Below are 12243 nucleotides of genomic sequence, written 5' to 3'. Positions count from 1 at the left end.
AATTCTCTGAAACTTCTTCTAGCAGATGAGTGATTAAATATGAATACCAAGAGAAATGAAATGAATATACTATACTTGCACTTTAATCTCAGCAGGGTCTGATGATTGGGAAAAACAGACTGTAAAGCTATATTCAAGATTTTTACTGTTAAAAGCTGAAATATCACACATTCTGTAATATGGGCACGAGTAGATTAGTGTGTTTCTAAGGGGGGGAAAAAAGAAATCTCTCAGACAAATTTTATGCTCACATCAAGATAGGTTTAAGACAGTTATGTGTATGACAACTCGTGTGTATGTGACTTGTCAAATTTCAACATGTATCCTTTTTTGTGCCAATTTATCTTCAGTCGAGGTCTATGCTGAGACCCCTGGAGCTCTCCCTGCCTCACCAATCATCCAGTTCAGAGAAGGAAGCTTTAAAGAAAGAACTTGACAACATGAGGACCTGCTATGGTGCAGCGAAAGAAGAAATTAGCAAATTGCAGAGAGAACTGTCTCACAAGGTATCCGAATGTAAAGCTTTGGCATCAGAGTGTGAAAGAACCAAGGCGGAATCTGATGGACAGATAAAACAACTGGAAGATGCTTTAAAAGATGTGCAGAAAAGAATGTTTGACTCTGAAGGCAAAGTTAAGCAAATGCAGACCCACTTTCTTGCTCTGAAAGATCACCTGACTAACGAAGCTGCTTCGGGAAACAGTAAGCTAACAGAGGAGCTGAAGGATCAGTTGAAAGAAATGAAAACAAAGTATGAAGGAGCCTCTGCTGAAGTGGGAAAACTGAGGAACCAGATTAAGCAGAATGAATTGCTGGTGGCAGAATTTAAGAGAGATGAAGGAAGGCTAGTGGAGGAAAATAAACGGTTGCAGAAGGAACTTGTTAAGTTGGAGATGGAGCGAGATAAAAGGGGAAGAAATGTCATGGAGTTGGAAGGGCAGCTCAAAGAAACAGCAGCAAAGTTAGCCCACTCTGTAACTTCAGAGAAATTTGAAAACATGAAGAGCTTGTTATCAAACGAAGTGAATGAGAAAGCAAGGAAGCTAGCAGAGATGGAAGCAGAGTATGAAAAACTGCAGGCAGAGATTCTGCTTTTAAAGAGGGAATCCGAGAGTCAGAAGGCTAAACTTGCTCAGCATGTAAAGCCAGAAGACCACGAACAAATGAGGAGTGGATTTGAGCAAAAAAATGAGGAACTTGGGAAGACAATTTCTGAATTATCACAGAAGAATCAGGCTCTGCAGAAGGAACTTGAAAGACTGCAGAACGATAACAAGACACTTAAGCAGCAAATCCAAATGCTGAAAACTGAAATTAAGAGCCAGAATGTGCCTTTAAAAATTCACGAAGAATTGAAGAAAACAAATGATTTGGCTGTTGGTGACCTGACCAAAAAGCTTTTTGAAGTAACGAAGAAGTACAATGAAAGCAAAGCAGAAGCTGAAAAGTTGCTGGCAGAGAAGAACACCTTAAGTGAGAACATTAGCCACTTCCAAGCTGTGTACCTGTCTCCAGAGCAGCACAAAAAAGAAATGGAAGCTTTAAAATCTAATGGTATTGAACTTGAAAAGCAGCTTGCTGAGCTTCAGAAAAAATATGATGAAGAACAAGCAAAAGTGTGCAAACTAGTCTCTGAAAATGCAGTCGTAAGAGAGACGCTCAGGGATCAGTATGTGTTGGCTACAACCCACGAGGAGATTAAAACGGTCTTGAATAACACGCTAGAAAAGACTAACAGGGAGCTGTCGGAGCTGAAGGAAAAAACGGAAGAGATAAAGCAAGAATTCATGAGGGTAAATGAAGAAAATGGGACTCTGAAAAATAAGGTGAAACTCTTGCAGAATCAATTACAGACTGAGTATATAAGTGTAAAAGATCATGAAACTACAGTGACTGCTCTAAATAAAAACCTGCAAGAACTTCAGGAGAACAATGTTGCGGTTACGGCTGAATATAAGAGGGGTCAAGAAGAAATCTTACAGTTGCATGAAGAAATTGAAGCCCAAAAGAAGGAACTTGACACAATTCAAGAATGCATTAAGTCAAAATACGCGCCCGTTGCCTCCTTTGAAGACAGAGAACAAAGCTTTGAAGCCACAGTGAAAGAATTAAAAGCACAGTTGCAGGAACAGGTGCAGAAGTGCAGAGAAAGTGAGGAGGAAAACAAGAAGTGCAAACAGGAGAATGAAAAGCTCAAAAGTGGTGTTTTGTCCATCCAGAACGACTTGCAGCAGAACTATATCCTTGCTGAGAAATCCCGCGAAATGGAAAAAACATTTGCAAGCAAAATGGAGGAGTTGAATAAGCAATTGAGAGAATTGCTGCGGAAATACACAGAGGAAAAAGAAGAGAAAGATGAGCTGCAAGAGAGTCCCGAGCAGCCCATAGCCACGCAGGCTCCGCATCTGTCGGCTGAGCAAATTGAAGCCTTGAAGAAGGCTCTTGGTCACACTATAGAGGACCTAAAGGAAGCCCTCAGAAGTAAGAAGGAATGTTACGACAAAGAAACACTAAAAGTAGGAGAACTACAGCAGGAATTGTCTGGTCTAAAAAAGTCTTCGATACCTTTGGTAGAATATTCACAAATGAAGGAAACACTAGAACAAGAAATTGTAGCAATCAAAAACAGCTTGAAAGAGAAGGAAGAAGAAAACCAAGTTAAAAATGAGGAAATCTTGAAGTTGCAGTCTGAGATTGAGCTTACTCGGCAAGCTTTAACAGACCTGGAGAGCAAAGAAGTGATTGACATATCAGAATACAAATCCATGAAAAGTACTCTGGAGGCCCAGCTTAACAGCATAGCTGAAAACTTGTCCAATATGAATAAAAAGTATGAGGAAGCATGTGAGGAGGCTTTGCAAGCTAAGAAGAGCGAGCTTTCTTTAAAGGACGAGAAGGAGTTGCTTCAGTTACGGAGTTGCAGTATTGAGCAAGAAATTAAAGACCAGAAAGAAAGGTGTGATAAATCACTGACAACAATTATTGACTTGCAGAAGAGAATACAGGAATCTGCAAAGCAGGTGGAAGCCAAGGATAACAAGGTAGGATGTCGGATAGTTCCTTACTGCCGAACTGCAGATGTCGGGAGCATTAGCTAGAGTTCAGATGTAGCGACTGGAGTATACAAGCATGACTGCCGGTACTGAGCGTTGGGTGCCCTGGACTGGCCCAGATCTGCGAAGATGAAGTCCTGGTTTCGTTAGTGTTATACTAAATTTTTCTAATTCCTTGTATGTTTCAAATGTCATACGTTGTACTTAAACTGTTAAAACTTCCAAGCTGGGTTTTAGACTTTTGGGGTATCGGCGCATTCTTCCACTGGAGCTGTTTAGCATCTCTGGCTTGCCTTCTGGTGCTTCATTGTTCTTGTCAGAAATGAGACCTAGAATATTTTTAGAGCACAACTCATTTATGTTGCTGCCCGACCTCCAGGGTCCGTACCTTGCGGATTTCAATGCTAGGAAGCAGAATGGGAACTAGTGGTAGCATGTCAGGAAAATGAAGTCCTGTCTTTGTGAAGTCTCTTAGCCAGTGTCGTGGCAAGCTAGGCCAAAGACCCTTCAATGCTTCCTCATCTTCATCAGTCTTTAAAGAACGTTAAGGATGTCTCACCAAAAACTAATATTCTTTAAATGAGGGGTTTGTGTGCTCTTCTTTTTTTTTTTTAAAAAGATAACAGAGCTGCTTAATGATGTGGAGCGGTTAAAACAAGCTCTTAATGGCTTGTCTCAGCTTACATACACCACCGGGATTCCCTCGAAGAGGCAGAACCAGCAGGTTGAAATGCTCCAGAACCAAGTGAAAACACTGCAACAGCAGCTAGCTGTAAGTACTCATGCAAGGTATTGTCTGAAATGCAGCAGCATTGCTCACAGGTTCTTGTATAAACAAGGAAATATGTATGTGGCCACTGGAGCCCCGGGGTTGGCTGTAGACTTAGACTTCAAAAGTAGAGCACTTGTGAAATTTTTTTCCCGTGCTTGCTTCTCTGTAAATTTGCCTGCTTCCTTCTGTACGTTAGAGTTGCAACATTTGGGAACTTTTCCAGATAAAAAGGATGCGATTTAGAGAGAATTTGTGCTTACAAGATACGGTGCTATAGTTCCTGCCAAGCCCTTTTCTGTGTGCACGTTCCATGTTAATATTTTCTTTCAACAAACCCCAGTTGTGTATTTTCTCACTTTGAAAGAAAGTGAGGTGGTCCTTAATGGATTTGACTGTGTCCCCTTGTCTGCGAACGTAGTGAAGTGTATTGCTGACTGTTAAGTACTAACAGTAAAGGGGAACACTTTATGGTAAGTGCTCTGAGTTTGGGCACAAACATGTTTGCGGTCCCTCCAATAAAGCTCATAATTAAAGCTGTGTATGCGTGCAAAGTTAGTTTTTTGTAAATCTGTACAGAAGTAGACTACATCTTTAATAGTATTTGCAAAGTTGACCCTTATGAGGCAATGCATTCTTACATGGGGTGGTTTTAAACAAACAGCTAATGCTGTTGATGAAACAAGATTTTAATATTAGCACCTGGGCTGACACACTGGGTCAGCCTCTCTGATAGCCTGTCAGCAAAATTGCTTTGCTACAAGTAAGCAATAAAAAAAGTGAAGTGGTGGCTTTTTTCTTGATTAATGGAGGCGATATAGCTAACTTTAACCTTGAAATTCTGCTTTGGCTAGTCTATAAGTGCACAAAACCAAGCCTACAAAGCTGGAAATAGGTAAGAGTAGATGTTAAAAATTTGATGACTTCACCTGCTCTTCCTGTCTTCTTTTTATAGGATGCTAAAAGGCAGCATCAAGAGGTAGTTTCAGTTTATCGGACACATCTTCTCAGTGCTGTACAGGTATGATAGTCCCAAGTTCAGATTGTTTTACTCTGTCATTTCAATGTAGAGATTCTTGAGACACATTTCTAACTGCCACACTGGAAGACCTCAAACTTGAAAGTAGCATCGAGTACCTGTTTTCACGTTGAGAGTTTTTTATTTAGAAAGGACTGATCCAACAAAAAAGCAAACACACACCAGAGCTGTAGTCTGATTGTGTCATCTTCTTATTACCATTTGTCTACGTGTAACTATGTGTAACAGTAACCTGCTCTGAAGGGCAGTGCTGTCTGGTGATGTGAGCGTGTTATTAATTCTGCATCAGCCCAGGTAATGCTGGAGAGAAGTCGAGTAGAAGTTAGAAACTTCATGCGCACTTACGCAGTGGCTCTCACTGAACAAAGAGCTGATCAGCTAATTCAAGTCTTAAGACTTCAGATACTTAAGATGCAAAAGAGGGACCGTTACTACAGCAGCAGCTGTGGGGTCCAGAGGATAGGAACAGTATTTTTTTCTCACCCTGTATTTTCATAAAGGAAACTGCTGTGTTAGAGGGGCAGACCCTTCTCTCTCTCATGAGAAAAAAAGTAACAGGATTCCTAAAATATTGCAGCCTTTCCCAGAGAGTGGTGAAAATACAGCAATGAGTTAAGACTTTGGGGTCATTTTGAAGAATCTTCAAATGTTAGTGATGGATGGTTGACACTTTATGGGATTTTTAATTTTTCTTTTAACTAAGTGTTTGCTTGCTCTAGGGTCACATGGATGAAGATGTCCAAGCTGCTTTACTACAGATCATTCGAATGAGACAGGGACTGGTTTGCTGACGTGCTTAGTGCCATTGCTCTTGAAGGCTGCTCATCTTGTAGGAGTGCTGTGATGACGGTAGTGATAACCTTCATGAGATTTATATAATTCTGATAATGCAGCTGCAATTAGAACCTCCAAATAGGAAACAATTTAGAAAGCGTCAATATTTTCTTCCTGTAAAACAGTAAAATAGGGCTACTAAGTTTCAAATCTGACACTACTTTCATTAGATTAATAAAAGATGCAGAACGTCTTTTAAAATTGGTATGCAAGCTGACTGTCAAAATGATGACATAGTAGTTAAATTATTTTGATGTCTGATTGACCACTTATTAAAGCAAGGCCTATACCCAGAAACTCCAGTTTATCCTATAACTTGAACTCTCATGGTATGGTTAAAAATAAACTGTGTTCAAATGAGCTTGGCTAAGTATTGTAGCTGTATATCTCCTTTAATGATTAAGAGAAAGTGGCTATTTTGTCACATAAGCTGATCAAGACATACTGAAACACACTTGGTAGATCAGCTGCAAAGGTAGATGAAAGGTATGTAGGTATATGTTGTAACTTGGCTGGCCAAGTTACAGACTTTATTTAAATATAAGCTTAAACTGTAGTGCCTTTGCTTTTTGCAAGACTTAAAAATAGGGTCTTCTATCAAAACACTAACACTTATGTTTGCCTCCCCTTCCCCCAAGATTTTTCATGAATGCTTTGTAATATTGATTACTGTAGGCTAAAGTAGTGGGACTGGAGTGTCACGGTTTGTAGAGCAGCATTTTGATCTAAATGCAATAGTCCTACTTCTTATAATTTCATTCTTCATTAGGCCTAATATGGGTGTAGACTGAGCAGCTCATTAAGCTGTACGCTAGCTAATTCAGGTATTGGATTTTCAAACACTATCTCATGGAAGTTTAAGGTATTTTCCTCTTAACTGTAAATGATGTACTATAATCTTATTTATGGGGAAAGATGCAAATAGTAAGGATTAATGAAATGAGAATTTTTATTTGCTTGGAATCTACCTATTAAACAAGACGGGGCTTCATTTTCAACTGAAGGATGATGTTCCCATAAGTAAGCTTTATGAAAGAAAACAAAATTTGGGACTATTCAAAGGAAGTAATTGAGAAATGAGTCTGATAACGTATGTAGCTGTTCTACTAAAGCAAACAGCGTAAGTGCTGTCGGTAGCTGTGTTAACTTCAGTCTACTTGGTTGAAAGCATTTGCTTATAACTAGCAAGTAGGAATCTGGCATCCTGATGCAGAAAAGACTGACTTCCTCTTCCACGTTCCTGAAAAACACGACTTAAGTCAGAGCGCAGTTCTCAGCTTTGTGTTAACTGGGCTTCCCAACAAGCTGTACCCCCCAGGCTTAGGTCTCATTTTTTAAAGTAGTGTTTTGTTTGTTTCCTTTTATGTTTTTGTTCCTTTTTGGGCAGTCTTGTAGAACTGAAGAGGCAACTGCCACATAGAGGAGGATGCAGACATAGTGATGAATGTGCAGGGCAGTTTTTAGTATATAAATACAGTTAATATATTTACTAAGTACGTGTCTGTAGTTAAACAGATCTACTGCTGCTTTCCTTTAATTTCTTAGAGGACTATTACAGAAAACATCTCAGTATATAGATGTTACTTTTTAGCCAAATTCTTTTATGATTGCATTACTTGAAACTCTTATTAGAGAGAATTTGTTTTGATATACTAACTCTGGCATATTTTGATATTGTATGTTTCCTTATTGAGGGAGTTCTACGTGTGTTTTTCTAAATTTCTCCCATATTATATTATCAATAAAACATTTTCTTCTTTTTATTGTCGTGGTTAATTCTGTAAAAGGTAAAGTAAATAGTTTGGCAAAATAGTATGTGTAGTGAAGGATGCTGAACACGCCTGAATGCTCTCAAATGTCAGGTAACACATTTGGTTTTCAGATGCCTGCTGGCATTACTGGGGGGTTCTACCTATTTTCAGAGTTCACGGCTGGTAAAATTTTGGTGTCATTGATTGAGACTCAAAGCTTCTACCAGTTAGTTCTTCAGAGTGAATCCACTCTGGCCGGTCCTATGCCAAACAGGGCAAGCTGTCAGTTCTGGCAGTCGCTAGGTTTGGGGTGAGGCAGTGAAGTCTTCCCACTGCTTTTAATGGAAGCATAGTCACCTAACAGCTCACGCTGCGACCTGGTTTCATGCTGAGCAATCTTTGCAGAACCATTTCTTGGCACTAGCAAAGTCCATTCACTTGGTGTGACTTTAAAGTGAAGGTCTCTCTAATTTTACCATTAGCTTAATTTAATTTTTGATTATTTGGGTATCTCGTCCAGCCAGTGGGACACGAAAATGAATAAGGCTGTTAAGTTGTTAGGGCATGAACAGTATAAGTGAAACTTTACTGATTTAAACAATGACCGGAACGATGGTTTCTTCCTTGGGTCTGTGACGGAGTCGCTTGTATTCTGAGTTAGTAAGCAGGAGCTCTCTCTGGGGCTCTTGTAAAGCTCTAGTTTGACCTTGGGGGGGAAACAAAAGTATATGAGTATATAAACATTTGAGTTTTTTCTGAAGAGGAACTAGCACTTAGGTAGAACTGTTTCAAGATTTGGTGTGTCTAAACCTTCCCTCTGACAGTGGATAGGTTCTGTCAGCTTTACTGAGTCAGTTAACCTACAGGGTATCCTGAAGTGCTTTTCGCTGATAATTTTCTGATAGCTTTATATGTTTCTCAGGTGTAGTGTAAGGGTATTTTGATCTCCAACCATGTTTTTTTTTGTATTTTGTGTTTTTTTTTTTTTTTTTTTTTTTGCAGAGTGAGGCTAATTATTTAAAAGCTTTTTCAATTATACTTACATCCTGGTTTGGTTTTTAGTAGACAAAGTAATTTCTTTCTGCTAGAGTATTTTACTTTTGCCATCTTTGTTTTAAAGGGAGGGGGGGAAGATTAACATGCCACTTAAACACCAGCTTGAGACATCTTCAAAAGCAAGCTGCTAGGTGAAAATGCTCACTGGTATTCCATTCCTTGATCCAGGCAGGAATAGATACCTGGAAATGCTGAGGTTGTACACTTTAAGTTTCTTATTGTGTTGAGACTTGATTGTTGAAACTGCTGTTCTGGCAGCTGAATTAAAGTGGCATAGGTCTGAGGTTTCTCATTATGTTAAATGACTTCAAGATCGCTTTTGCAACTTCAACCCAATGTCGTGTTACTTGAAGCATGAGTACAATTACTGGCTTCATCCGTTGCAGTACATATATATATATTTAAAAGGAATAATTAAAATTACCATTTTTCTATGAAATGTGAAACCCACCAAGCCCAATTGCGTATCTTCTGTAGTAACGTTTCAGTTGCATGTCGAAAGTGGCTTCCTTTTGGCGGAGCAGTGCCCCAGAGCTTTTGCCAGCTTGGCGGCAGTTTTAATTGCGGTTACTTTGCCTTTTGCATAACACTGTTCTTAACAGCAGGATTGCACCTGGGAAGAAGGTCCTGCCTGGACCTTCAAGTACTTACCTGGGAAGAAAGTCCTGCTTTAGAAACAAATGCAAGATGAAGAATGTCATAGAAATGAGAAACTAAATCTGAATGTCCTTGAGAATGCTGTAATTCAATATTTCGTGTAATACATTGTGGCTCAGAATCTTTTGTTACCTCAGTATTGGTGACACTATAAAATCATAGCATGCAAGAAAGTAAGCGTAATGTTTTGAGCTTTAATAGGTGGGGATTGTTTAAATACTGTACAAAGAGGGATGTCTCCAGGCGCAAACTGAATGAGCGAGTCCCTTGGCAATGCTGTATAGAAGTTTGGGGTTTTTTTTGGCTTGGTTGATGCATGAAGGTGAAGGTTAAATCTGGTCTGTGTCCGCATATCGGGGAAGTTCCTGTGGCAGTGATAATCCATGTGTTTGGTAAAATCAGCCGTGAGGTATCACCTGCCGGTGAAGGAAGCCGTCAGTATTTATGCGTTCATGGACAAGCATTGCTGATAAGTGAAAGGAAGAAATGGGAGGTCACAAAAATGTCAACTGTAAATGAGATGCATCTTAGAGGTCTGAGGGGTGCTTTGAAGAGGTATTTTGTGATCCGTTCCATGAAACAGTAAAGCAACATTAATAAGGTAATGCGGCTTATAATTGATTGTTGGCACAATGTTCCCGTTATGGAATAGCACTTTTCAAAGTGAATATGTAACTTCTTTTTTTGTTTTGAGTAGCTGACTTGGAAATATCTCTGAATCCTGTAAAGTTTATAGAGATTACTGCTTTTTTAATCTAATGCTTGTATTGCTCTGCCAACTCAGAAAATTAACTTTAATAGAAAAAAAACATACATGTAATTCAGTCACAGCTATTAGATCAGATGGATTTTACATTAAGTGAAAAAGATGTTGAGCGTTTAAGGGCCATTAAATTGTGAAGCTTTTTATTGTTGGACTCGTAGCCTCCAAGCCAGCACTCTGCTGTGAAGAATATTTATTTTTACATTTGCGAAGTATGCTAGAGGATGGGAAGGGAATACATTTTAAAGGAAAATAGGACATGAAAATGTGATGTTTTTCCACTTTGTGAACAGCTAGTTTTATTTCATAATAATTAGTTTTACACTTCATTAAATGTTGGGGTTTTTGCTTATATGCTTTTAGAGTACAATGGAGAAGACTAAAAATTCTCAGCAGGGCATCAAGTTAGAGTTTTATTATCTAATGTTGGGGGTATTTGAAAGTAAGACAGGATCTTTTTAAGGGTTCCCCTCATCTTGAGGGTCAGGCGTAGTACAAGAATTACTTTGGATGCAAAGACGCTTGTAGTTGGTGTCATTGTCCTGCCATACTACTTGCTGGAGTTCAGGTCTTGTAAGATATTGAGCAATGAACGAACTTAGAGATGATGAGTGTAGATGAAGTAAAGCTGTAGCGTCATCTGGTCACGACAGACTTGGACAAGTGACTCTCTGTCTTCAGGCAGCTCTGGGGCTCGATGGGTAGGAATACTTCTGCCTTTGGTTTCAAAAAGTTGTCTATAAACATCACAGCTATGAAAAAGGGTGATGTAGTCCAACTTGCAAATTCCTCTGGAAGAAGTAGCGAGGGATTTTTTTGAGCGAAGAAGGGATGGGAGAGATGAAGTAGATGAGCTTTTTGTCAACGAGCAGTTCACTAGGAAAAAGTAGGAATAGAACCTTGGGGGTTAGTGGGGAAGTACCAGTTGTGGGATATCAGTATAAGAACCCTTCCAGAATATGAACATGGCTGGAGCTTCAGGGAACGGCCAAAGCTGGTGGGTTGGTTTTTTGTGTGTCTATAGGACGCCAAGGACTTAAAAGGAATACTTGCTGCAAGCAGGAATAATGGGCAGGTTTTTAAAAGAAATGGGTTGGGAAATACCCATTAATATTTATAGGCCTGAGTTGAAATTATGAAACTGGAATATGTTCCATCTGGTGAGCTGTTACAGGAATATACTGGAGATGGCGGAATGGGTGGTGAGGTATGATATTAAAGCTACTAGCGTGTGGCCTAAAATCAGAGAGAACATTGCCCTCTAGGCTTGAAAGCTGCAGCAGGGAGAGCTCTGCCTGCAGGTGGACTCTTGCAAGTTACATCACACTTTGAAAGTTTTAATTTTAGCTCAAGAATGAATTAAAAGGCAGCGGGTCTTTCCTGCTCTGTCTGCGTCCGTGCAATCACAGCTGAGGTGAACCTGTGAAAACGCTGATTCCTGTTGGGAGTGGTTGGGTTAGGAGATATCAAGAGACCTGTCAAATTGTACTGAAGTTGGCAGCCTCTGTCTCTTGGAGCAGGGCAGTGTTGGCTTGTCTGGCGAGAAAATGCAGCATTGCTACTAGTGTGGTCAAGCTGGAAAACCATGGAAATTCTCAGCTGAGTTTTACCCAGTAACACATGGAGACATACTGAAGTCTTCAATTTCTTTCAGTAAGACAGGGAAGTACGTACGCTTGTCTTCCACTTCAGATTTGAAATACAAAAATTACTCCAGAATATTTGCTTCTGCTCAGAGGAGGATGCTGAAATGATGCATGCATGAGCACTTTCTTATGCTTGTAGGACACGTATTGAAAACAGCTACAGACCAAACCGGTCTGCGTCATGCTGCGTGCTGGGTCGAGGCACAGAGCTGGCGGGCTGCGTTCCTGGGCGCTGCGTTCCTGACGGGCTGTGCCGCCTGACGAGGCACGGAGCTCCCCTCTCCCGCAGCCGCGGTTCTGCACGGCACAACCAGCCCCATGTCTGCAACGCCTCTTGCAGCAGGGTGTGCATTATCACGCCTCCTGATGGGGGAGAAATGTGAAGAGCAGATTCTGGTTTGAAGTAGAGCAGGGAGAAAGCATACGGATAAAGAGGGAGCTGTGTTCTGATCTCCTGTGCCCCTACAGAAACCGGATACCTGGAACAACAATTCCTTGCTGCTGGCTGGGTGGGAGATTTGAAGCTTTTGCAGTGGATTGTAAGGGGACATGTTTGGCTGCAGAAGTGCAAATTGTAGGTGATAGGTGCAAGACCTTTAAATGCTGATCTCACAGGAGCTAGGAACTCCAACGCCGAATGCAGTAGGGCCTGGATTTTCAGATGGTGATATTCAT

General features: G+C 40.3%; 1 protein-coding gene across 2 annotated transcripts in view; it reads left to right on the top strand.

Moving 5' to 3' along the window:
* The window catches only part of UACA (uveal autoantigen with coiled-coil domains and ankyrin repeats), a 34372-nt gene extending 26914 nt beyond the window's left edge, over positions 1-7458 (top strand). For both annotated transcript variants that reach the window (XM_063346467.1, XM_063346468.1), the window contains exons 16-19: positions 351-3041; positions 3673-3825; positions 4778-4843; positions 5581-7458. In XM_063346467.1, coding sequence (XP_063202537.1) covers positions 351-3041; positions 3673-3825; positions 4778-4843; positions 5581-5652 — 2982 coding nt within the window. In that variant the 3' untranslated portion in view covers positions 5653-7458. The remainder of the gene's footprint in view (positions 1-350; positions 3042-3672; positions 3826-4777; positions 4844-5580) is intronic.
* Positions 7459-12243: the final 4785 nt, after the last annotated feature.

The sequence above is a fragment of the Chroicocephalus ridibundus genome, chromosome 9, assembly GCF_963924245.1.
Source record: "Chroicocephalus ridibundus chromosome 9, bChrRid1.1, whole genome shotgun sequence".
Taxonomy (NCBI): Eukaryota; Metazoa; Chordata; class Aves; order Charadriiformes; family Laridae; genus Chroicocephalus; species Chroicocephalus ridibundus.
The sequence above is the reverse complement of the archived record's forward strand: the minus strand, read 5'-3'. Positions and strand labels throughout refer to the sequence as shown.